Source organism: Moschus berezovskii, chromosome 18 (assembly GCF_049115385.1).
Source record: "Moschus berezovskii isolate FMDL1 chromosome 18, NW_MosBer_1.0, whole genome shotgun sequence".
In the NCBI taxonomy this organism is placed as follows: Eukaryota; Metazoa; Chordata; class Mammalia; order Artiodactyla; family Moschidae; genus Moschus; species Moschus berezovskii.
The window spans coordinates 8,041,548-8,067,447 of NC_142477.1; the positions used below are offsets into that span (position 1 = coordinate 8,041,548).

At 58.4% G+C, this 25,900-nt stretch overlaps 1 protein-coding gene across 4 annotated transcripts; it reads left to right on the plus strand.

Moving 5' to 3' along the window:
* Positions 1-1,909: 1,909 nt before the first annotated feature.
* IRX1 (iroquois homeobox 1) lies at positions 1,910-25,900 on the plus strand. 4 transcript variants are annotated; one of them, XR_008685441.2, is made up of 5 exons: positions 1,910-2,449; positions 5,259-6,279; positions 6,871-6,943; positions 24,718-25,254; positions 25,340-25,900. XR_008685441.2 is itself a non-coding variant. In XM_055422295.2 (4 exons), the coding sequence occupies exons 1-4, from the start codon at positions 2,171-2,173 to the stop codon at positions 24,722-24,724; spliced, it is 1,380 nt and encodes a 459-aa protein (XP_055278270.2). In that variant the 5' UTR covers positions 1,910-2,170; the 3' UTR covers positions 24,725-25,900. The 4 variants fall into 4 exon arrangements, 3 of the variants coding, with proteins under 3 accessions (XP_055278270.2, XP_055278272.2, XP_055278269.2); XM_055422295.2 differs by having other exon boundaries at positions 24,718-25,900; XM_055422297.2 differs by lacking the exons at positions 24,718-25,254; positions 25,340-25,900 and adding an exon at positions 19,835-24,707.

The following is a 25,900-nucleotide window of genomic DNA, read 5'->3' on the forward strand; positions in this document are numbered from 1 at the left end:
TGTGGCTCAGTCTTGACACTGGGGAGTTTCTCTGGGCATACATTCCATCCGGCTCTTCAAATCTCACAAGAGGCCTTATCTTACCTGTTTACCTGTCACCCTGAAATGTGACACTGGAGTTTGCTAAACAGGACAGTGGCCAAGGTCCATTGGTTTGTTTTGGGTGTTGGTGAGAGAGAGGGGGTTGGGGAGTGTGGGCTGGGGGGCTGGGGGGGGCAGGAGGAAGCTGTGGTCACAGGGCTTCCCAGAGCAGGAGCACCCACCTGCCTGCTGCCCTCCCACCCCCAGAAGCTGTCACTGCAGGAAAGGAGTCCTAGCAGTTGCTGTGGGTAAGAGGGGCTGGTTAGTGTGGTGAGGTTGGGGGTGGAGAAAAGGGGATGGGGGGGAGCATGACCAGGAAGAAAACCTTACTCTGAACACAGAAAATAAAGCCGGGTTACACAGCTGGTAATTAGTAATTACTATTATGGGCTGTTATTGCAGCTAATTACAGGCGCCGGCTCTGTCCTCAGGTCTCCAGCTGGGGAACCCAAGTCTCTTCTGATGCTTCCAAAGTCCCTGGGCCTGGAAGGTCCCTGGCAACTGGAAGAGGGAGTTAGAGGCTGGAAATGGATGCCTGGGTGTCCAGGGTACAGACGAAGAGCACGCTGGGGACCTGGCCTCAGTTCTGTGGTCTCCAACAGGCCCAAAGCGAGCTGGAGACCAGGTCCGTATGCCGTCCCTGCATGGCTCCGTGTGCCGGAATACAGCTGCAGGCAGTACTCGCCGGGCTTTGGCCGCAGCTTAGGAGAGGGAGCCCAGGCGGGTACCCGGGGGCGCGCTGCCCATCCAGCCTCCAGGGCCAATCCACCAGGGCCGCGCAGGAGCGGCCTGCCGGAGCGCGGTCCAAGGAGCAGGCAGGGAGGCCAGGAGGGCCGAGCGTTCTGCGCGTCTGCGCCCCAGCCCCACCAGACCCCAGGCACCCTGGGTCCGCCCTCCCGAGCGCACGCGGTGCCCCGCCAGGCCGCTCTCGGCTCTTCAGGAGGGCGGTGGGAGGAGGGGGGAAGGGGTGAGGGCGGCGGGAGCCTGACGCCCCGTCCCGGGCTCGTCGCGGCGCCGCCTCGGGCCGCCGCGCTGTGCACAGGCTGACTTCCAGCGTCCGCTCGCCTAGTGGACAAACGAGGGCGTCCAGGCCACGCTGGCCCCTCCTGTCGCCAGGGCGGGGGCGGCCTGTGTCTCTCCCGCCGCGGTGGTGCTTTCTCCGCAAAGAAAAAGTACCCTCCCCCCGCAAAGAACCGGCCGTTAGCGTCCTCCAAGCTTCCCAGCCGGTGGCCTTTCTCAAAGTTCACACCGCTGGAAAAGCTCGCGGCGCTCGGCGGCTGCCCGCCTCTCCGAGTGCAGCGAGCCAGCCCCTGCCGGAGGGATGCCCCGTTAATCCCTGGTGGGGGGGCAGGGGGACACCCTGCCCGCCTCGGGGTGCACACCAAGCCGGTTTAGGGGTACTTCTGCCAAAAGAGGTCCTGGGGGGGACGCCCGAGGAGGAGCCTGGAGCTCGGAGGAGAGGGCGCTCCCCGCCGGCTGGCACCGCGCCTCCGCCCGCCCCTTCCCTGCCGCCCCAACGGTGGGAAAGCAGGCCCCGAGGTGGTGTTTTGTGAGCAAGCAAGACGCGCCCAGGCTGCGAAACTGCAGACCCCGGTGTCCGCCAGCTGTAAACCCGCGTCGACAGGTTGTCAGACGGCCGGGCGGGCCGGCCGGGACGCGGCCTGCGGGCCCCCACGGCCGCCCGGGCGCTCGGCGGGCGGAGGTGGCCGGGCCGGCGCGGGGCACCACGTGCTCGGCGGGAGGGGCGGGAGCGGCCGGCGCGGGCGGGCGGGAGCCGGGGGCGGGGCCAGCGCTCAAGGGGATGCCAATCAAAGCATCAACTTCAAATTGTGTCTGAAAGCCGCGCCGCCGAGCGGAGGGCGGCCGCCGCAGTCGGCGCGCGATCGCGGAGCCGGGCGCAGCCGGGAGCCGGGCGCCAGCGAGCACCGGGCCGCGGAGCAGCCACCGGCCCCCGCCTCCGGGCCGGCCCGAGCGCGCCCGGCCGGCGGCCCGCTGCCCCCCACCCCGACCCCGGCCTCCCCCAGCCCCGCGCCTAACCTCCCCGCCCCTTTGATACTTGCCCGCCGCCGCCGCCGCCGCCGCCGCGGACATGTCCTTTCCGCAGCTGGGCTACCCGCAGTACCTGAGCGCCGCGGGGCCCGGCGCCTACGGCGGCGAGCGCCCGGGGGTGCTGGCTGCGGCCGCCGCCGCCGCCGCGGCCGCCGCCTCGTCGGGCCGGCCGGGGGCGGCGGAGCTGGGCGCGGGAGCGGGGGCGGCCGCGGTCAGCTCGGTGCTGGGCATGTACGCGGCAGCCGGCCCCTACGCGGGCGCGCCCAACTACAGCGCCTTCCTGCCCTACGCCGCCGACCTCAGCCTCTTCTCGCAGATGGTGAGTGCGCCCGGCCCGCTGTCACGCGCTGCCCTCCGGGGGCGCGATCCGGGCGCCCGGGCCGAGCAGGCGGGGGCCCTGGCGGGGAGACCGAGGGGCCCAGTCCGGCGGGGCGGAGGCGGCGGGGAGTGCAGAGAGGCCGGCCCGGTAACGGCCCGGCCCGAGGGCCTGGGGAAGCGGGAAGATGGGAGGCCTGGGCCGCTCAGGGGGTCCGGGTGGGAGCCGGGAGGCCCACGGAGCAGGCCCGGGGCCAGCGGCCCGCGCTGAAGGTCGGGACAAACCCGTGCCCGACGCCCCCGATTCGGTGGCGGGGGCGGCGGCGGCGGCGGGACAGGCGGACGGGGTTCAGGCAGGGCGGTTCGGCCCCGTTTACCCGGCTGCCCCTTCCCGGGCCGCGGGCCCCGCTGCGCGACCTTTTCAGCTTTTGGGCCGGGCCCGGAGACTCGATTTTCTCCCTCTCGGGCAGAACTCGTGCGGTTGTATCCCGTGCATCCGAAGGAACCTTTTAAAGCGAAATAAAGGCGGTCAGAACAAGGTTAACAATGGAGATCGGATGGGCCGAGGGGGTCTCCACGGCCTGAGTGCAAATTTGAAATTAAAAAAAAAAAGGCGAAATAATTGTTGGCGTCTGAAACGGTGTTTGCTTTGACTTCTGTAAGTTGTCAAAGTTTTCATTTGCACCGAAAAGAAAAGCACTTTTCTTCTTGTGTTATGTAATGGAGGATTAGAAAGAAGTGTCCCTGGGCTTAAAATAAATGCTGTCTCTTAGCCTCCTGTCCCAGTGGGTGTCAGATGCGGGGGGTGGGGTGGGGAGCGTGCTGCAGATTGAATGCTCCGCAGGGCCGTTGGTCTAAGGGATCCATTTCTCTAAGGTCTGCCTGCGAAGTCTAGTTTAAACTTCGGACTGATGGGGACTGCACGCCGGGCGCAGGGGTCGGGGAGGCAGCCCCCTCCTGCGCTGCTGCCCGCGGGGTCATGCAATTTGCAGGCACCCCCCTCCCCCCTGCAGGTCTCCCCACTCTGCGAAGAAGAGACAGAAAATAAACACCCGGCAACTGTACAGGAGCAAGGCTGCCGGCGTGTTTTGCTGGAACTTTTCTTGTAGTTTTGAAAAGAAAGCCTATTTCTCTGAAGGCGACCCCAGCTGCCGTTTAGCTAGGTTGCTCTGGAAAAAGATCAGCTCCCATTTTGTTCTGGCGGCGGGGATGCCGGGGAAGCGATGAGAGATTTACAAGGTATCCTTTCAAAGAGAATTCCCAGCAGAGAGGAGGCCGAAATGTCTTCCTTACAATTACAACCAAAATAATTAGAAACGTGCAAAGGACATTTTGCAAAGATTAGGCAGAAAACGAAATCTGGCCAGAGAAACGTTGTCTGTGTGGCTTTGACCACCGAACTAAATCGTCCAAGAAATCCTCTGCTTTTTGCAACTTTCTGAGTCGGAGGTCCCCCTCTGCTAACACAACTCGACAGTTTTTACATGGAGGATATAAATAAATATATATATGTTTTTTAACAGAAAATTTGAATACAGTTTTGTGCCATTTGGGAAACCTGCCTGTGTTTGTGCAGGAGGGTGGGGGCCCTGCGGTGAGGACCCGCTCCCATTGTATTGTGGTTGGAAACAAATGTTTATTATTATTTTTTTAAACGGCAAATTATATAGAAATCCAGCCCCCCCACCCCCAGAGGTGTGTGTGAGTGTGTGCCCGTGTTTCCTCCTGAACTCCTGTCCCTTCTTGGAAAGAAAGCCTAAATCCAAACTCAAATTCTAGGCCTAGGTTTTCCAAGCCCTTACGGTTGGGGATGTGGAAGTCAAAAGATAAAATTGTGAGTGAATGTCTGTCTGGGCAATTTATGGTAATAATGAGGCCTAATGAGGTTGTTAGAAAGATAAAATGTTATTTACCAAAAAACCTGATGGGATAATTTGACTTGCTGTGTTTTACTACCGATGATAAAAAGAATATTGATTGCAAATAAATCACCGCCTCTGAATGCCTGCAAACAGTTTGTGCTTGCTAGCTCCTGATCAAAGTCAAACTCGAGAAGGGGCCGCGGAAGCGGTTCTGCTTCGCGCGACCGGCGCTCGGGGCCTCGCGTTAATGTTTTACCGGATAAGCCCTCTTTTTGTATTTAAAAAAAACAAACGGTGTTTTTGTTATTGTTGTCGATCACGGCCAGGATTAAAATTTTAAATTGCCTGTCACCCACTATAGACCTTTAAGTGCGGGTGAGCCATTCTATGCAGATTTAACTTGGGAGCTAAAAGGAGTGTGCTTTCATTTTAAATTGCTGGCGGATTTGGATTCTCTGAAAACCCGGAACGGTTTATTTTCTTTGACCCCCTTAGGGTCGAAGGGAGGGGGACCTGGGCTCCCGGTCCTCCGAGTTTGGAGAAACTGTTTTATCAGCCCAGTTAAAAGGTTTTCCCCTCGAGCGAGTGTGAGATAAACTTGGAAATCCGGGCTTCTGGAGTGGTTGTGGAAGGTGGGGGTGGGGGCAGCGAGGGCGGCCTAGGGAAATTCTAGGGGCCCCCCGGAGCCCGCTGTGGTCTTCGGAGCACATTGCGAGGATTCTGGAACTTTTCTTGAGTGACAAAAACAAAAAAAAGTCTCCGTGATTGGCGGAAGCGCCGCTTCTGGGGGCGGCTTGTGACCTGACCCCTCTTCCAGCCCGGGTGGTGCATCAGGGTAGGCTTCCTGCTCCGGAGCGGGCTGGACTCCGGCTCGCAGCTTCGGGGACTCACCTCTCTCTGTCTCTCTCTGCCGCTTTCCCCCTCCTCCCTCGCTGGGACTTGCGGCTGCAGGGTTCACAGTACGAGCTCAAGGACAACCCCGGGGTGCACCCCGCCACCTTCGCGGCCCACACGGCGCCCGCCTACTACCCCTACGGGCAGTTCCAGTACGGGGACCCCGGGCGGCCCAAGAACGCCACGCGGGAAAGCACCAGCACGCTCAAGGCCTGGCTCAACGAGCACCGCAAGAACCCCTACCCCACCAAGGGCGAGAAGATCATGCTCGCCATCATCACCAAAATGACCCTCACGCAGGTCTCCACCTGGTTCGCCAACGCGCGCCGGCGCCTCAAGAAGGAGAACAAGGTGACTTGGGGCGCGCGCAGCAAGGACCAGGAGGACGGCGCTCTCTTCGGAAGCGACACCGAGGGGGACGCGGAGAAGGCCGAGGACGACGAGGAGATCGACCTGGAGAGCATCGACATCGACGAGCATGACGGCGACCAGAGCACCGAGGACGACGAGGGCAAAGCCGAGGCGCCGCGCGCGCCCGACGCGCCCGCCGCCCTCGCGCGGGACCGGGGCTCGCCGCTGGGGGCCGCCGACGCGCTCAAGCCCCCAGACTCGCCCCTGGGCCTGGCCAAGGAGCTCCCGGAGCCCGGCAGCACGCGCCTGCTGAGCCCCGGCGCTGCGGCGGCGGGCGGCCTGCAGGGCGCGCCGAACAGCAAGCCTAAGATCTGGTCGCTGGCCGAGACGGCCACCAGCCCGGACGGTGCGCCCAAAGCCTCGCCGCCGCCGCCTTCCGGCCACCCAGGCGGCGCGCACGGGCCCCCAGCGGGTGCGCCGCTGCAGCACCCCGCCTTCCTGCCCAGCCACGGACTGTACACCTGCCACATCGGCAAGTTCTCCAACTGGACCAACGGCGCGTTCCTCGCACAGGGCTCGCTGCTCAACGTGCGCTCCTTCCTGGGCGTGGGCGCGCCGCACGGCCCGCACCTGTCCGCGCCGCCCCCGCCGCAGCCACCAGTCCCCGTGGCCTCGGGGGTGCTCCAGGACGACAAGGCCTCGGCCCGCAGCAGCCCCTCGCTCCCAGGTATGGCACCCAGGGGCGTCCGCCCCACCCCAGGCCAGGAATCTGGGAACCGGGGCCAGCCTAGGGGCCGAGGTGGGGGCTGGAGCGAGGGGAGCACTGACTCAGGGATGGGGTGGTAGAGGGGGTCAGTGGCGGGCGGGGGGGGGGTGTAGGAGGGAGCACTAGCCGGGGAGGATGGCATGGAGGGGATCCGGGCCCTGGGGAGTGGTGGGGGAGGGGATCCGGGGCCTGGTGGTGGTGGCGTGGACAGGAGCACTGGAGGGGGTGGGGGATGTATAGGGGAGCACAGGATGGCATGGAGGGGATCACTGGCCAGGAGGGGAGTTGGCTGTGGGGCACTGACTGCCCGGGAGGCTGAGACCCGGTGGCCACTGGGCTGGGATTGAGCCACGATTCCTGTCGGAAGTAGAGGAATGAAACCGAGGCCCTCGGCTCCCGGAGAGAGCCGTGCTCACCCGTTGGCCGGCCCTGGGGGGTGGGGGTTGTTTCTTGGGGCGCTTTCCAGGGGCGGGGAGGGGGGAGGCCCAGCGCTCCTCCGCAGCGCCCCTCCTCGTCTGGGTCCTAAGCTCGGTGTCTCCCCCTCCCTTCCAGAGAGAGACCTCCTCCCCAGACCGGACTCGCCCGCGCAGCAGTTGAAGTCGCCCTTCCAGCCGGTGCGCGACAAGTGAGTGCCCGTGGGCCTTTACAGCCGGGCGGGGGGCGAGGGTTGGGGGTCGGGGTCGGGGTCGCACAACCCGCGTAGACAGTGCGCGCTGGTCCACCAGCCCGCCAGCGCCCCGGCCAGCTGGCGGAGTCCACCTGGGCTTCTCCCGAGCCGGGAGCCGCGCTGGGCCGACGACCCTGCGCCCGCTCCCCGGGCGCTCGGCAGGCAGTCTGCTCGGGTCCCGGCTTCCGCCCACTGACAGCGCTGTGTTCTTGTCTCGCTGTTCCCCCCCTACCCCGCAGCTCGCTGGCCACGCAGGAAGGGACGCCGCGGATTCTAGCAGCGCTCCCGTCGGCCTGATCCAGGGTCGTCTCCGACTTTCCCGGGGGGAGGGGGGAGATCTTCGGGGGGAGGGAGGGGATGAGGGAGGAATTAAGACATATTTCAGACCGGTGCAAAGGACAGATCTGGCCACGAGGACTCTCCCACCCATCGCTTTCTGCAGAAAGGGGCTCGTCCGACCCGAGCTCCGCATCCAGGCAGCCCGGCCGGCCTGTGCCCGCGGCTCGGGTGGCTGTCACCGTGCTTCGGGTAACTATCCGTTCGGTAAATGCCCCCACCACGTGCTTGTGTCTTTTTTTCCCCCCTTCCTGTATATAGAGTGATTTCAGATTGTAAATAGCGCGTCAGCGAACTTGTCTAAATCATATATTTTTGTCTAATAAACTAAACGAAATGATGGCCCCTGCTCCTGCTGCTGTGTGTGGCTGGGCGTCGCCATGGGCGTCCTCAACCCTGGAATCCGAAATCCTGGCGGGGGCCTCTACTGCCCCTGGCTGGGGAAAGGGGCTCCTGGGGACTCGCTGCCCCAAGGCCGGTGTTTCTCAGCCTTTCCACTGTTGTTGAATTTGTTAATGTTGTCACTAGGGCGGTTTCTGGTTGGCAGTTCAGTTCCTTGCAACTCTTACAGATTTATCTGGGCATGCCTTTCTCAGGACATAAATGAGTTCGATTTTAGGCAGTTTATAAAACGATTTTTTTTTTTAAAGTGGGAAACGATGGGGCGGGGGAATGAAAAGAATTTTCAATCCTGTCCCCAAAGGAGAACTTCGTATTTGAAATCAATTTATAACCAGTTGTCTGAGCGGTGCGCTGTGGCGTCGGGGCATTTCGTGGGTGGAAAGAGGACATAATGGAGTATGAAATTTTGCTTTCAGTGTGTTTTTTAGTTATTTGGCTAAATCACACTTGGATAAATTGAAAGTTTGTTGTTTTTTTTAAACACTCCTGCTGGCAGGCTAGGGATGCGGCTAGGTAGCTCTCTGGGCTTGAGTGAGGGGGCTGCTATAATGGCGGCGGGGGTGGGACAGTGACAATGAGGGGAGTGGGCTTTGGTCTCCCAGGGACGCCCCTTTAAACTCAGGCGCCCTGCCCTGGGCACACCCAGGGAGCCGAGGAGCCAATATCGCCCAGATGGCCGCCGCGCTCGGGAAGCAGCCGGAGCGACGGTGGGAAACAAAGCGGGTGGAGCTTGGACGCGCGGGTGAGAGCCCGCCCGGCGCCAGGGGGGACCGCAGCAGTCAGGACTGGGGCACTCGGAGCGGGGCGTGCAGCCTGCGCTTCCAGAGGGTGCCGGCCACTCGGCATTGAATTCGTTAGCGCTGAGAAAGCAAAGGTTTATAAAACCGCCCGCGAGGATGGAGGGAGGCCGCGGGGTTAGCCGGCCCCCTGGGGCCAAGGCCGAGTTCCTGGCGCTGGGCTGGACGTTCCCGACCCCCAGGCCAGCCCCCGTATTTGCCCTGGAGATCTCCGGGACCCGCTGTCCCTGGGGGCTGCTTTCCACGGCGAGGATCGCGGCTGCGGGGACGGAACAGGCGGGGTGCCGCTCCTCTGCGGCGGCGGAAGTGGTGCTGGCGCCGCGAATGAACGGGGGGCGCAAACCCCTGGCCCCCCGGCCCCAGCGTCCACGTCCTTCTCCAGCGCACCCCCCGCCCCCAGCCCCCGCCAGTCCAAAGGAAGAGGCTCCCGCCGCGTCCCCCAGGCTGAAGGGAGCGCGAAGGGGCGAGCACACGTGCGGGGTCGGGGGGCTGCCTGGGTGGGGAGCAGGGGGGCGGCCGGGGCCGTGCCTTGGAACCGAGGGGCCGCCGTGGTGGAGCCGCGTCCGTCCCAACCGATGTGCTCGAGGCGCCCTCTATGGGTTGCAAGCGGGATGGGGGCTGATGGACGTGTCCATCCTGGGGGTCCTTGGCTTTGGGGCTCTGCTGTGGGCGCCAGTCTCGAATGTGGTGGAGGGCTTTCTCTCTGTTCTAGAGTGCCACCTGGTTGTTTGAAATTGAGGGGGAGCGTGCGGTGCTGGGCTTGCGGGGTAGGCTGCTGGCATGGGGTTGTGGGATGGGGGCGGTGGGTTAGTGAGCCAGGAATCCCCTCTGGCCTTTGCCAGGAATCACCGCTGGGCTTTGTGACTCAGTAGAGGAGCTCTGACCTGTCCTCCTTGATAGGACTTGAGGGGTCAGCGCGGCCGTCAGCTCTCAGTCCAGAGTCCTTGGGCTGAGCCTTGGGCCCCTGCCTTGATCTCTGGGAACCAGGGTATCCAGTCCTGTGTCTGTGGAGGGGTCGCACATATCAACATTGGAGGAGGCACGCTCTGCCCTTCTGATGAGGATTGGAGCCCCCAGCCCACAGACTGCTTGCTCGCCAGGTGAGTAAGGCGTTTGGGGAGACTCCTTCCCATCGCCTCTGGGAGGCTGCAGGTGGGACTCAGGTGGGCCCTGGAATCCTCTGCTCCTGGCCCAGCTCCACCCTTTTCACCCCTAGCTCCCCCACAATCAAAGAGGCTGATCCATGCCCTCGTCTCTGCTTTCAACCCATATTGCCATTCTTTATTTCTCTCCAATACACTCGGGACCCCTGGGCCACACTGTGCTCACCAGGGGCTTCTGAGGCGTCAGAACCCCATGGCCCAGAAGTCATGAAGGGTCTGTGCTCCCCTCCTGGGGATAGAAGCTCCTAGCAAAGAAATCAGATCGCAGCCTCAGAGTTGTTTTTTTCCTCCAGTGAAGAGCTGGACATGAATTTTTAATAGCACGTTGAAAGGCGTTTCTGCCCTTTGTGCACGATTTGTTTACATCTCTCCAGCGCCTGCAGCCACCTGAGGGTTGCACGCTGAGGGTGTGCGGTGCCCACAGGGAGGCCCTGAAATACCTGGGCGCGGACTCAGAAACCCCCTTGCCTGTAAAGCCAGAGTGGAAGTGTTTCTGGAACTTTCTGTGTGTGCAGAGGCGCTCTCTTCTGCCTTTCCCCCACCCCTGCCCAGGACAGTTTCATGGGCTGACAGTCGTCTTATCAGGAGACCAAACCTGAACGTGTAAGGCTGATGGACATCCGCTGGATGAAGGCTGGTAACGTGGCCTCCCTCCTCCGCAGGCACCGGGATCCCCATAGAAAGGACGCCCCCCAAGTCCGAGCAGCGCACTTTTGTCTTTCTTAGGTCTTATTTGAGGGAAGAGAAGAAAGAACAAATCTGGTTCCGAGACCACCTCTGTCTGTTCCAGACCGGCAGTGGTGTTGGGAGATGGTCCCAGGTGCGATTTTCTAGACCAGCCCCCTCTCCCCATTCCTGGTTTGAGGACTTGGGGAGTGGGGTGTGAGCAGTGTCTGAACTGGTGACCTGCTGGTCTCTGAGATTGCTCCCACCACCCTTCCTTCCCTCCCTCCCCCGATCAGTTACATTCACCACCAGCACATTTATCTCGCCTGCGATACGGATAATTTATATTCATATCTTGGTTTCAGTGGCCTGACACTGATTAATGTAATACTCGCTGTGACTCCAAGGGGCCGCCACCCGATGAATCATGCCCTATAAAGTTTCAGTTGTCCTTGTCGATGGGACTTGGCCAGGACACTCAGAAGCCAGAGGAGGAGCGGGGAGGGGGAGACAGTGAGGTCAGGGTGGGCCCTGGTCCTCTCCCCGGATGCTGGGGGCCTTGCGGGGCCTGAGCCCCGCTCCTGAGCCGAGTCCTCTTTCTGGTCCTGGCCCTGGGGTTCCCTTCCCTTCCCCATGCCAGTGGGCCCAAGGTTGTCAGGTGGCCGAGGCAGTGTCGGGCTGGGGCTGCTAAACGCGCTGGCGAGAGTAATGGGGCTACCCGTGCGCCAGTGGGAGCAGGGTTTTGCCTCTGGGGCATCCAAGCTGGAGGTGGGGAAAGGGGGCAAAGGAAACCAAGTCCAGGCAGGGTTGCTGGTGGGGGGCAGATTGGCACGGGTTTGGGGTGCACAGATGGCAGGGGCTTGGAAGGCCTGACCAGCCTCCGGTGCTCTCTGCTCAGGGCTGGACCGCTGGGGCCCCAGTGCAGGGATGTAAGTCGTCCAGGCGCTCAGGCCTCCCGGGACCTCGAAGAGCCAGACAGAGGAGGCTCTGGTACCCACCGCTGAGCACACCGCCTGTGGGCCCGTGAGATGCCAGGCCCCAGGGAGCCCCCTGCCTCACCTCTCTACCGCCCCCCCCCGGAGGGTGCGGCTCCAGAGTTGGGTTGTGGGGGGCGGATGGTGAGTCCAGGGTTGGGTGGCCAGGAGGCACAGCTGGGAGGTAAAGCGGGTGAAGCCTGGGGTGGTGGCTGCACCCCGCCCCCTCAAGGGGTCCTCTGAGTGCATGTGGAAGGAACCGGCCCCCAGGAAGGGCCTCCTGGGTTGGGGCTGTCCACCCAGGGTTGGGGATGACTGGTCTCTCCACGTGAAAAGCCACCTGTTCGAGGCCCTGCTGGGGACAGAAGCCTGCAGGTCCGCCCGGAGCCCCACCCTAGTCTTAGCTCCCAGGTGCCCGGCCTCAAGGTCCTCCACTGGGGACCGCTGGCTGGCCCAGCTCCTGAAGCTGGACGTGTCCCCTCTCCCTCCCAGGACAGACGTCTGAACACGGGCCCTCCTGGGGGGAGTGTAGGGGGTCAGAGGGCCTGATCGACCTGGCTGCACAGTGCTTTTAGAGACACCCAGTAGTATTTTACTTCCTTTTCAAATAAAAAGTGTTTCGTTTTTCAGTGGAGGGAAAACGTGTCAACAGATACGATCCATAGATTCATCTTTAAAATCCAGCAGCCTTCATGCCGCTTTATTTATCGCCTGGGTTCCATAGAGAAGCAGGCCCAGGTCTCCCGTGAATCACCCTGAGGCAGAGGTCCTGGAGGGCCCTGGGAGTGGCCGAATATTCTGGAACTGCCTTCAGCGGGAGGTCAGAGGAGGAGGGGTGCCAGAGCCGGCAGGCAGGGGAGCAGGCGGCTTGCAGCCCAGGGAGGGAGGTCCCCAGGGTTGCTGGGCCTCAGGGCTGCCCCTCCGTGCCCCCACCAGCATCCCCTGCCAGCCTTCTCGGGCGGGGCGCAAGGGCAGCCCTTTCTGCGGCTGCTGTTTGGTTTCTGAAGACGCCGCGGGTGTCTCTGATCCCCTAATCCATTTATCCAGCGTCCTGAGCACTGGTTCAATGCAGGGACACAATGGAGCGGCTGCACCAGGGGCTGGGGTGGGGGTGGTGCACCCAGACACCCCCGCCCCACCGTCCCCACCGGCCCCAGGGTCCCCTGCGGTGGTGGGAGGAACGCTGAGGTGGTTTACGTCTTCTAAACCGAAGGGCTTTTATTCTTAATTCCTTCTACTTGAAGCTGCCCTTTCCGATGGGATGATGCCACCAGGGTTCCTCTGCTCGGGGAGGGGCTCAGGCCTGCGGCCTCGGGGCGGGGGCGGGGGCCTCGGCGAAGGGCGGGGGCCAGGCGAGCTGGTCACTTGCAGCCTGTCCTCCCTGCCTCTGCCTCTTCTGTTTGCTTGTTTGTCGCTACTATGCCCTGGATTGTTACTGAATTTTAAACGTATGCTTAATTGCTGGGTCCTCCGATCGCCGTGGCAGTGTCTGAAAATATTAAATACATCTGCGAGATGGTGGGCACCAGAAATTAAAAAAGGTGCGGGCTGCGCTGAATGCTAAGAAGATCTCACAATGAAGTGATTAACATTTTTATGAATAAAATTAATCACGCATTAACTCTGCGGGCACAGTACATCTGAAAGCCAAATGTGGCCCCACCAGCCCCCTTTCTTACATGGGAGAACTTCTGAGGCCTCCTGGGCCCAGGGCAAACATCCAGCCATTAGGAATCTCGGAATATTTATGAGAGGATGTGTCAATAACAGCTGTCTGAATTCGAGGCAAGGGAAAGAGAAACCCCAAAAATACCACCACCGCCAACCGTATAACGGCCAGATTAAAAAAGCAGCCGGCATTTTTTACTTTCCCTCTCCTTTAGCAAACGCTTGGTCAAAACTGGCTCTTTCAGCGCTTGGCTCTGCCTGTGGGCTTGTGGGACCTGGGTCCCCGAGTGCAGCAGGAGGTGATGGGGGCGGGCGGACGTGAGTCCTAAGACCCCGGCAGTGATGGGTTCCCCTCCCGAGAGCCCTTGTCCAGGGGGCAAGGTGCCTGGGGACACGGATGGAGCCCAGGGCGGGCCTCTGCGTTATTAAAATTTCCAGCCTCTCAGATAATCAAGTGTGATTTCTTGTGTGCTCGCCTGCCTGCTCCTCCGTTCTCATCTCTTGCCGCTGTGGTTTTGGGATTATTCCAGCAGGCTGTACAGAGGGAAGCGAAGGCATCTGAAGTGTCGCTCTGCAGCCCTGGCGACCCAGCGGCCTTGCTGGTTTGTTGCTGCTCCCAGCTCATGTGTGGAGCAGAAGGTAGAATCAAAGCCGCATGTCTCCCCTCTGCACAGTCCTTTTTCACCGCTGTGGCGAATCTCTCCCAGCTCCGTGAACCAATAAAACAACGGCCCCTGTTTGAGTTGATATATTAATATTTACTGAGGATTTGCCAGGTCGGGGCTAAGTGTCAGCAGATCGCTGGGGCTGTCCTGCGGGAATAATTAAACAAGTCTCACCGCACTTCATCCTCCTAACATCTTTATTAATCTTTTTCATTTCCCCCTTCCCCCTCCTGAAAGAGTACGTTGAAATATTGCTTTTGCAACCTTGGAGAAAGATTCAGACTAAGTAACAGGGAAAAGACCTTGTGGGCGATGTGTTTAGCTGGGTGGGTCTCCGAACCCTCCCCTGGCAGGTGTTTGAGGGGAGGGAGGTCCTGGTAGGTGACTTATAGCCCAGCCGTGGTGGTTTTCACCTGGCCGGTCTGACACATTTATCCTGAACAATCTGCCAGAGACAATCCTATCATTTTCGAGATGCGGGCCACACCCCGGCCATGCCTCATGGTCCACTCTGCAGAGCCAGGGGCCGCTGGCGGCGGCTTCCGGGTGTCTGCCTTCTTCCGAGTGATTATAGGTTACACTTAGAACAAGTTGGACAATTGTCTTTAATAAGCTTCATAATTAGTGTCGGGACGCCTCATTACAAGTCATCGCCTGTAGCAGTCCTGGGCCAAACAGCCCTTCTGCAATCTTATTTATTTTTTATCAGGCAGCAGGGCTGTCTGGAGTTTTTGTTTGTATAATGGGGGCCTGCACCAGGCCCCCAGTGTAAAAATACCACCAGGAAATTAATTGCTTCTGTGTGGATCCACCGCAGATGTGTCCTGTTGCTCAGGATGGTATATTTTTGACTTTGCTACCCTGGGGTGAGTAGTGAAAAAAAAAAAGAAAAAATATGAGAACCAGCAATGCAAACATATTCGCATCAATGTAGATTCAGTGTGGCATAATTGAAAACACGGGGTTTCAGGGGAAGATGTGCAGGGAGAGGTCAAGTTTCTAGAAAGATTTTTTTCCCTTCCTGTTCTTTTTCATGATTTTATTGATTTATTTGTTTGTTTATAAATGGATATATGTATGTCTTCTAAGCAGACCCACCTCTGGGCGGACACGTGGCTGGGATGTCTTATAATAACAGAAGCCCTGACGGAGCGGTCGGCTTCCTGCTCTGAGCGTGAAAGCAGGGCCCTGGTTGCGGACCACGGTCTGACGCTTTCACAGCCCAGTCTGGGCTGCGTGTCCAGGCTCCAGCCCAAAGGGGCCTCCGGCAGCTCTGGGTAGATCGGCCTCGTGTGTGCACCACCTTGGCACGCGTGTGCACTTCTCGTGTGAACAGGCCACGTGCACAGATCTTTCTCGTGTGTCCCCAGCGCTGCTCCCCGGGCCCAGATATAAATTAATACTCTTTCATCACACAGACTGATCCCTACATTCTGATGAGGTTGCAAATAACTGCCCCCAACGTAGAACATTTAAAGCATATTTTAAGACTACTTTGTGCCCAATTAGGACTTGTCCCTGGCATGCTCTGCTCTTGGCATCGGGCGTTGGTGCTGGCGAGTGTACGTGGACCTCTACACGAGGGCGGAGGTGGTCCCCGTTCTTAGCTGCTCAGTCGTGTCCGACTCTTCGTGACCCCATGGACTGTGGTCCGCCAGGCTCCTCTGTCTGTGGGATTCTCCAGGCAAGAATGCTGGGGTGGGTTGCTGTGTCCTCCTCCAGGGGATCTTCCCGACCCAGGGTTAAACCTGCATCTCCTGGGTCTCCTGCGTTGGCAGGCAGTTCTTTAGCACGAGCACCTCCTGGGAAGCCTGCGTAGTCCCCAGGTCCTTTTTCTAGAAAAGTTCGATGAGCTTCATCCAGCACGAGCACCTCCTGGGGAGCCTGTGTAGTCCCCAGGTCCTTTTTCTAGAAGAGTTCGATGAGCTTCATCCAGCACGAGCACCTCCTGGGAAGCCTGCGTAGTCCCCAGGTCCTTTTTCTAGAAGAGTTCGATGAGCTTCATCCAGCACGAGTACCTCCTGGGAAGCCTGCGTAGTCCCCAGGTCCTTTGACTTTTCTAGAAGAGTTCGATGAGCTTCATCCTCCTCTTCGTCCTTTTTGAGGCTGTGTGATGTCTGGTTTTCACGCTCAGCTCTGTGTTGGGATGGAGTTTGTCAAATTGACCACAGCCAACTCAACTTATTTATGGAAAAAAAACAAGACAGAGGTGAAGGCGGATCGCATGATGTCATGATAAAGGTCATAAAATGCTGAGGACTGGGAGGGGAGATAAGGAGATTTCCTCCACAAAGAACAGATGGCTGTGACTCTGGGCTCCTGTGGATGCCACAGGCGCTCCTGCCGAGACGTCATCTCTAGAACGTACCTGGCTGGGTTAGCAGAGTCCTGTCCCCGGGAGGAATCTAGAAGTCCCTCTTGGGGTTCCACATCGCTCTGAGTACTCAGGTCTCATTGACAGCAGACGCATACAGGCGGCAGGTGGGCGGGGGCTCCCAACAGAGCGGCCCTTTGGGGATGCCTTGCTGGTTGTGCTTGAGGACACCGGTGGGAGGCAGGGCCTGGGGGGCGCCACCTCCCAGTGTCCAGAGGAAGCCAGTGGGTGAACTCGGGGAGCAGAGGTGTTGAGTGGGACCCTTGAGTGCCCAGGGTGGGGTGCATGTATGAGAGAGACAGACAGCCAGACAGAGGTTGAGAGAGGTAAACTCAGATGAAAGCCCAGACCCACACGTTTCCCCCCGGGTTACCCCCATCCTCCTTTCCGGTACCTCCCACCCACCTCCCTTAGGGAAAAGTGTCCAGAGGCGTGTTTCCCAGCAGCCCCGCCGCAGTTCGTTTCAGCAGGTGATGGGGCCGCTGGTCTTTTGCATTTAAGTCACGGTCATTCTGAAAGCCAGGTGGAGCCCACACCTGGAGGACCATAGTGCGGATCCCAAGCTGCACTCAATCCCTTCCCGTTAAAGAATCAGCTGGAGGGTCACCCCTCCTGCCTCACTGACCCTGAGCTGGACGGGTCTAAGCTCTGCGGGAGCACACACCCGTTTTCGGTGGGCAGAGTCGTCTGCGCTCTCCGGGGGGACATCGCGCAGTGCAAGCTCTGCCTCTGGGCCGGCCCCGGCGACCCACACTCCTTGCTGACGTCTGTGCCGAGCTGCCCGGGGACAGAGGACCTTCCCTGACATCCTGCCGAGCCCACAGTTGGCGGGGCCATGCATCAGCTCCCGGAAGTAAAAAAGGAAGTGGTGAAATGTTGCCTGTCCCCGGCGGGCTCCACATTCGTCACGCCAGCAGCCTCTCCAGATGCTTCCTTCCAGGATCTCCCCCAATTCCGAGGGCCGTGGGTTCTCCGTGCCTGACATCGACCCATTCGTGTGCACGGCGTTTTCTCTTTCACTCTTCATGTGATCGAGAATCACAAAGGAGACGGCAGTTGCTCCGGCCGTAGCCGAATGGACACAGGGGTGAGGCCGCCTCCTCTGGTGAACAGCCAGGCTGCGGGCGCCTGATGGGAAACTGTTGGCCCCATCCCTCTGGCTCCAGGAGGGACGAACCACTGTGGGCAGTGCCATCCGAGGAAAGCTCGGGGGAGCCAACTACAGCGCCCGCTTCAGGGCAGGAGTCTTGAGTCCGAGCACCCACTTGCCTGCGTGTTTTCCTCCCTTCTTGCCATGGACCATGTCCCTTCAGTTGTGTCCAGTTATTTGTGACCCCGTGGACTGGAGCCCAGCAGGCTCCTCTGTCCGGGGAATTTCCCAGGCAAGACTACTGGAGTGGGTCGCCCTTTCCTCCTCTGGGAAATCTTCCCCACCCAGGGTTCGAGCCTGCATCTCTTGTGACTCCTGCATTGCTTTCTCTCCCTTCTTATCCACACCTAAATCTGAATATAGGAAAGAATTTCTCAGCCAAGTTTGAAACCAGCCTCATCTCTAAGGACTGAAGTTGTTTTCTCCTGGGAAATACTTCTTCCCATTTCTTAGAAAGAAAAACAAGCCATAAGGAAGACCCCCAAAACCTTCCCAGACATCAAATAGCTGTTAAAAAACAAACAACATTTTGATAAGCTAAGTATAAATGGATCAGATACATGTGGCTTTGGTTTTCCCTAAAAGGCTTACTTTGAACCCCGAATATTTTTAGAAAGTTTGAGGTGTCCAAATGCTGTTCATTTGGGAACACCCAGCCATCATTTTAAGGGAATGGACTCGATACACATGTTTCTGATCTATTTGCAATGATCAGAGTCAACTGCTCATTTTGGAGAGCTTTTGATGTGCAGGCATCCCCCTGGGCTTTAAAAACCCTCCTGCAGTGCCTCGCCCCTCTGACGGCGACTCCATCTTCCCAGAGTTGAACTCCTACTCGTCACACCGAGGTATCGTCATACGTCTTCCACTTCCACGTCTCGGGGAGGATCTGGCCTGAAACGATGCCTTTCCCGTGTCAGGAACATGTGGTCTCGGAAGGAGGGGTGAGGAGATCTCGGGTCAGCTCGCTGCCGCTGCCGACCTGTTAGGGGTGACCGCCCCCCGTGACTGAACTACAGAAGATGCTCTCTGGACATCCACTGACGGAAGGAATCTTGCTGATGTCACCTTCATTGTGGTGAGCCAGGAGCCAGTGCGCTGCAGCCTCGAGGGGCGACTCCAGGGTGCCCTCTGGTCTGGGCCTGTGAGCCGAATGCACATGTGTGGGCAGAGCGAGGGACATGGCGGATTTCAGACGAGAGCTCATGGACACAAGCATTGTCGTCTCGTCCTAAGTTAGGATGGTCGTTAATTCCTGATGCTTGGAGATTCCTGGTTCAGTGGTTAAGAATCATACTGCAATGCAGGAGACGCGGGTTTGATCCCTGGGCTGGGAAGATCCCCTGGAGAAGGACATGGCAACCCACTCCAGTGTTCTTGCCTGGAGAATCCCATGGACAGAGGAGCCTGTTGGGCTACAGTCAACAGGGTCTCAAGAGTCAGATATGACTGAGGGACTAAACAACGATTCCTGACATTGAGGGAATGGCTGCTGACTGCAGACAGTGTTTGTAATTTGAGTGTGATAATAAGGAAGGGGGAGTTATTATTTTCTTAATTTTAGGGGTGGGGGCCTGGGGTCAGGAATCGCCCCAGAAGCCCAGGGTTCCCATGACACTGGGCTGCCAGAACAGGACAGGAGAGGTTTCCAGGCTCCTTCCGTGCCCCCTGCGCCCCCGGTCGTCAGAGCCCCGCGTTTGGAAATCGTCACGTGATGGGTGCTGCCGTGTGGTAGAGCTTCCCCGTTCCATCAGAGACCTCTGTCACCCCCAGATCCTTTGCTCACCCCTGGGGATGCAGCCTGTCTGTCACGGAGCCGAGGCATTTCAGAATCTGGTTGTCATTTTTCTGTCATCGAGAGGCGAGACTATTTTTCTTAGTGTCTTTTTATGCCCAAATACGACAAGCTGGCATATCATTTCCCACACTCTGTCTGTGGGAAGAGGACCTGGTTTTCCATGGATGCAGACATTGATGTTCCGTGTAAACCAGGGTGCCTGTGGTTCTGAAGACTCGGGGTGCGGTCCATACTCCTGGTTATCCCGGCTGCCTGCCCCGCGCAGGACGATCCTGTGCTCCTCCCCACTCCTCCCCCACCTTCCCCCTCCTCCCCTCCCTCCTCCCGCTCCTCCTCCATGTTCCCCACTCCCTGTCTCTTCGTCTTCCCCCTCCCAAACCTCCCAGGTGTCTTAACACCAAGAAGAGCTTCCCTGAAAGGCCACGGCCTGGTTTGGAGTGTGGTGGGGGCAGAGGGGTGCAGAAAGCCAGGAGGAGTGCACGCCTGCGTTCCTGGGGGGGCAGATGACGGCGAGCCCACCCCGGAGAGGCTCACCCACCCCGTCATGACGGTGACACACGGTCTGCGAGGTGAGGGTTCCAGCTGCCTTTCTGACGGGCCCTGAATTTGGGGTGTTTGCACTTCCATGTCTGAACTGTGTGCACCAGGTGTGTGCACACTTGTGCCTCTGTGTGTGTGTGCACGCATGTGTGGAGGCATGGCCGGGGGAGGTGCTCCCTGGCAGCCTCTCCCTTGACCCGGATTATCTGGGTTGGAGCTCTGTCTGCCTGGAGAGCGCTTCACAGCCCCAGCTGGGTTTGTCTCGGGTTCATAAGACTCGTAGACTCCCTTGGGCACAAAGATCCTTCATTTGCAGGTAGAAAAGCGAGCCCCGCCAGGTTGCAGTGAACTTTCTGAGGACCCACAATTCCGCCTGTGGATGGAGAAAAGGGAGATGTTCCCAGCGAGGGGACTGCGGTGGCCAGCGGGTGTTAGGGACAAGAAGAGGGGGTCCTGCAGGGACAGCGAGCAGGGGCATGCTGACCAGGGTGCGGGCGCCTCCCCACCGCAGGCCCCGGCCCGCTCACCCCAGCTTCCAGGTCACCCCCAAACGGACAGCCTCGTCCTCCCTGAAACAGGGAGACCCTCAGGGCGAATTTACCAGGACCTGCTGAAATTCGCCCGTAGGAGTGATGACTCTGTTTCCAGCTGGATCCTGGGCTTCTGATCGAAGCGTGTCCCAAGTGTCCTATTCCCTGTGAGACAGCCCATGCTGGCCTTGCGTTCCCCCGGAGCGAGACCATCTCCACGGAGGGCCCTGCCTGTGGAGCCAGCCGTCCCTGTAAGAGGGGCGTCCTGACCGTGAGGCACCCCAGCACGTGGAGTAGCTCCCTGTGCCCAGTGGCTTAAGGACGTCCCGGAGCCCCACGACTTCTGCCACTTCGCTTAAAATCAGACACTCGGTTCTCGTGAAGGGGCTCGGGGTCACGCAGGGATCGAAATGTTCCAGAGCCAGTTCCAAGGTGCTGGAAGGAGAGCGGGAGGTAGGGCTCCCTGGGGAGGCTGAGCTCGGGAGGGAGGCGTGTGCACAGCCAGCCAGTTAGCGAGCTCCTTCCCGAGGACATTTCCTCATCCGCCGGGTTTCTCTTCTGAGGGTCCACGGGCGCAGCCGCCCAGTGTGTCCCCATCGCGTCTCCCTCCCTAGTACTTGACTTTCTGGGCTGGAGGTGGGAGGGGGTGGCAGGAGCAGGTGGGGGTGTCCCTAAGTTTTAAACACCATCATGGGGCCCTGGGGACACGTTGGCTGGTCCCCTTCCTGGAGGACCCCGCCGTTTTCAGCAGACGCGGCACATGCTATGGTAACTTTCCTAGAGCCTGGGGTGGTAGGCCCTCTTTCTGCCGGTGGCGAGAACGCATTAAATGCAATTTGCTACTTGCCTTTAGCGTCTTAGTCCATCAAGAGAGCATTAATTGGTGGCGTGAGGGCTGTCCCCCTCCCCCAGGGCCTGGGGAGGAGGGCTTCGGGAGAATTCTCAGAGATACAGCATTCCTGTGGCTTTCAGATTGCTCCCTCTGTGTATCAGATGAGATGCTTTAAGAAAAAGAACAACTGGGGACTCTGTTCCTCCAAGTGCGGTTTCCAGCCCTTCTGGTTCATGCCTTCGGTGAAAACAATTAACTTTTGTATATTTCAGGATACAGGCAGGACCTTGTGGAAATCTTATTTAATTATGTGCTATATTAATGTTATATTGATTATGTTATTGCCTGTAAATCCAGTTGCTTAATAAAGCTGCAGTCATTTTGCAATAAAGTTGTGTTTGCAGTCAATTAACGGGTGTCTGGGGGCAGACAGCTATGTGCAGGGGGGCGTTGGCGGGAAGAAAAGTTGTCCCAGGGCTGAAAACCAGAGGAGCCAGCAGAGAACATCAGTTATTTATGCACACAGAGGAATGTAGGTGAGTGTGTGTACATAGTTGGGTGAAGTCCAGAGGAAAGGCATATACCCCGTGCACTTATTTTTAGCACAGGGGTCTGGGGACTTATGAACTGTATGGGCGGACTCTCTGGGTGTCGGGGCGGTGTCTGTGTGGGGGGCAGGGTAACCTTTGGTTTGAAGAGTCCGAGTGGCCTATAACTGCCGTTATTGAGACCATGTGAAGGCAGAGAAGAGCATGGTTTTGTTGCTCATCATGCTGACTTCCACGTTGGAGAAGCACATCCCCGAGTTCACAGGAAATGCCACAGCCCCTCTGAAGACCACATCTGCCGTGAATACCATTCGGCATGTGGTCCGGCTTTTATCTCTCCAGCAGAGATTGCGTGTCATGATTTTCACATCTGATGCTAAACTCAGGTCCCTACAGAATAAGGAACAGCTCTTTCTTTCTCGTCTTTAGGAATGTGTCCAAGATGGGTGTCGTCAAAATAGGAACTGAATATTGAATCTTTATGAATTTCTTTCTAAAAAATAATACACCATAGCAAATTAAAGATGAGCCATTCCTCAATTCAGATAGATTAATTGATCCTTTCTATCAATTAACATTCTCTGTCAATCAAATAGTGAGGCTTAGGTAATCTTATTTGGGGCAGGCCGATGGTACAATCCTGACGATGTGTCTTTGACCCTAAGGGTAGCATCTGTGAGTATTTAGTCACTAAACTGTGTCTGACTCATTGGGACCCCGTGGATTGCAGCCCGCAAGGCTCCACTGTCCATGGGATTTCCCAGGTAAGAACACGGGAGTGGGCTACCATTTCCTTCTCCAGGGGGTCTTCTGGACCCAAGGGCTGGAATCCAAGTCTCACACATTGCAGGCGGATTCCTTACCACTGAGCCAGCGTGGGACCCCAAGGGTGACATCGAAGAGTGTATGATCTTGTGATCTTCCAGTGAAGGGCACGTCAGTGACCAGCTTCCTGTCACAGGAGGAGCCCCAAGGACCCAAGTTTGGGGCGACTGAAACTGCCTGACTCCAGCTTCAGCTCCTGTCAGTGGCAAACAGCTTTCAACCATAAGGGAGAACGTGGTGTTTCTCCCAGACCTCAGTGGGTCCCGCCAGTGACGTTTCCTGTGGTCTCGTCCACGCCTGGGGTCTGGTTTACCTGCCGCTCTTCACTGTGAGCTTGGCCCACACCAGTCATCAACTGCAGGCAGATAACTATCCCTGGGGGCTCCACAGGGGTATCCAGGGTGGATGGTTTGTCGCTGTCTATATTCCAGATAGCAGTTCACCGCCAAATTTCCAAACGTCCTTAATAGAGAATGAGCTCTCCACCTCAAACCAAACTCAACATCTCCTAGGCTTCTGTCCTTTAGGCTCTGAGGCCCGCAGGGTGACAAGGGAGTCTGTGGTTCTGTGAAAGGTGCTGAGGTGTGGAGCGGGGCTCCACTGCTGTATCATTGTTTGAGAGAAAGATGCTGACGGTCACCAAATAAGTACGCTGGCTGAGTATCCAGTGACGCCAAGGTGTTAGAGCTGAGAAAGGAGCAGGGATCTTCCCATGGAATCTAACAACCCTGAGTCTTCTGCTCAGGGGCTTTCCCTCTGTGACGGACCTGTGCACAGCCCAGGGGTCCCCTCCTGCTGTGGGGAGCAAAGCCTTTCGAGCCAACCACCTGCCCTCGGTGTCAGCAGCCTCCTTCATCTTAGCCTGAGTCAGAGGCAGCTCTGGGATGGCTGAAGACTGAAGTGGGTTTTTATTCTCCTGAGAACAAATGTGGGAAGAAGACAGCCAGCATGGGAGTGGGGTGCATGCCTAGGATGGGTTGGGGAGCAGAGATGGAAGTCTTCGGGGGGCAGAGGCCCAGCCTTTCTCAGGGGCCCATGTACAAGGAGGCATTGCAATGCCCAGAGTTAGGACAGCTGCTACTCCGAGTGCTATTGGGCCCGGCCCCTGCCAGCTGCTTTGTCTGTTACCACCAAGGCCAGACACTTGCACAGAACCATCTACAATCCTAAGAAGGAGAAGCACATAGATGCCTGCACCTCCCCAGGAAGGCTCTGAGGGGACCTTCTGTCCCTGCCTGGGAAAGGGAGACACGCTCCAGTCAGGGAGCTGCCCGGCTTCGTGGCAGGCAGACGGTTACACTGCAGTCCCAGGAAGGTGCAAAACGTGTCGTCCCACGTCCACCACAGCCCACCACGGATGGGAGCACAGACCCGCGGGAAGAACACACGGAAATCCCGTGCATCACGCGGGGGTGGGGCTGGCCGGGCAGCACCTCTCCTGGGATTTGGAAAGGAGAAGTAAAGAGCTTCCTATTCCATGCACTACTTGGAGGTGAAAAGCGACCTCCGGGAAGCACACTTAGACCCGAGGGTGTGCTTCCTGAGGGGCCACCATACCTGGACCACACTGGAGGCGTGTCTTGAGGGGGTCTTCCTCCACCTGTAGTGGATTTCTCCCAGTGAGTGTGGCCAGGCCCCCTCTGTCCCCAAACCTGAAATGTGTCAGCAGGCTTACGTCTCAGATAAAAGCCCCCAGTGGCATTCCTCAGTTTCTAAATTGAAATGATACAAGTTAACGTTTTGGCTATGAAATGAATTTTTTAAAAGAGAGCTTTTGCAAAAGGTTCAGCGGCACGGGATCACTGGGCAGCTTGGAGAGCGTCTTCCTGCCCCTTATTTGTATGATGGGGCCCTGTTCCCTTCAGGACGAGCACCAGGCACCCACTAGGGCCAAGGCAACCATCAGGGTGGGTGCAGAGAGGTGACCGATGGTCCTGGGCCGGGCAGTGAGCCCACAGGGCAACAGACACGCCAGCGCTGACTGCTTCAGGACGTCACGTTTGACGCCGAGTTAACTGTAATTCCCTTTGGAACGTGTGTCTTTTCCGCTTCTCTCCCTCACTGCATTTGTTCTGAAAGTCCTTCTCTGTGGCTTTTCTGATCGTTGGCACTTGCTGTTGTTCACTCGAGCGTCACAGCGAAACATGCGTTGAAAGATAGAAAGCCCGCTGCCTGGGTTTCGGAGCCCAGGCTGGGCTGTGACCTTCGCCTGTGGTAATCACTCACCACCTCTGTAATGTCGTAGATTAGGACGAGACCACGGGCATCATTTAGAACCGTGGACTTGCAGTTTTTCTTTCATACAAGTCCGAAGCACGGACTAACCCCTGGCACAAAATTTAAATTCGTGAAGTGCACATACAGGTATATGCTCACACAAACATTTATGATTCAAAAAGATTTTATGAAAATACACTTACTGTTGCCTGGGCAGCACACTGTTTTCCATTCTCTTCTGTTTTAGATGCTGACTTCCACCGACACAGTTTGTGCCATGATCTGTATCCTGGCCAACAACGATGACCTTACCTCCCAACAGGTAAAACGAGGCTAGAACAGGAGCCTCAGCGAGCACACCAGTTGGCATGATTTTTCTACCACAGGAAGACGTTCAGCCAGAAGATGAGCTGACATGAGGGGGGCATTTCCTCTCCCTGGAATCTCGCTCTAGGGCAGGGAGTCTGGGCTTGGTACTGCCCGAGACCCAGGGCCCTCCACCTGTCTGCTCTGCCTCCTGGGTGGGTGGGTACAGAGGATGCGTCCTCCCAAGGTCACAGGAAGCCTCAGAATTTCCAGGGACCACACGCCTGGGACGTCACCCTGCAAGGAAAATGGAGGTGCCCTCCTGACATCTGGAGTTTTGACGAGCAAGCCCAAGGACAGGTTGGTCCAGGCTGGCCCAGAGCAGACCCCGTGTCTGTGAAGGGTGTCACAGAGCCCACCAGGCAAGCATCTTGTTCCCGAATTCCTGGGGTATCAACAGGCTGTGTACGCATCGCGAGTGAGTCATCGGGAGCGGGGGGCCAGTGGAGGGACTGAGGAGAAGGTGACCCTTGGTTTCTGCCCTTCACTCCCGTCGTCTGCAGGACCCCTTGAGGCTGGTGGGATCGGACGTCTCTGGGACCCTCAGCAAGAGTCTGGCCCTACGAGGATCCCACTTGCATCTGGAAATTTACCTGCCCGACCAGGGACGTGTGAGGTCTGAGGAAGAATGCGCTTGGGGTCGAGGCTGCCGCGGGGGTCCCCAGAACCTGGGCCACCGCCTTGCAACCCCGCCGACGTGGAAGCCCAGTGCGCTGAGTGTGCCTCCCCGTGGACCTGCGCTCCATGGACGCGGCCACTTCAACCTCCTCCCTCCTGAAGCTCAGCCCGCCCTCCCCGCTGGCCCCTAACCCCGAGCCCTAAGCTCAGCCCCTGAACCCCGAGCCTCAGACCCGTCCTGGGACCTGGGACCCTGTGCCGAGGCCGGATGGAGGCTCCCTTCCTGCCAGGGCTCCTGTGCTCGCCTTCTGTCTCCTGACAGCTCTTCTATGGATGGTTTGGTGTTTGTTCTTTTTCTGTGTTATCTGATTTGTTTATTTTTCTCTCTCTCCTGGATGATTTTCATCTGCGTGCAGACGTGTTCTAATGTCTCCCTTCTGAAAGTT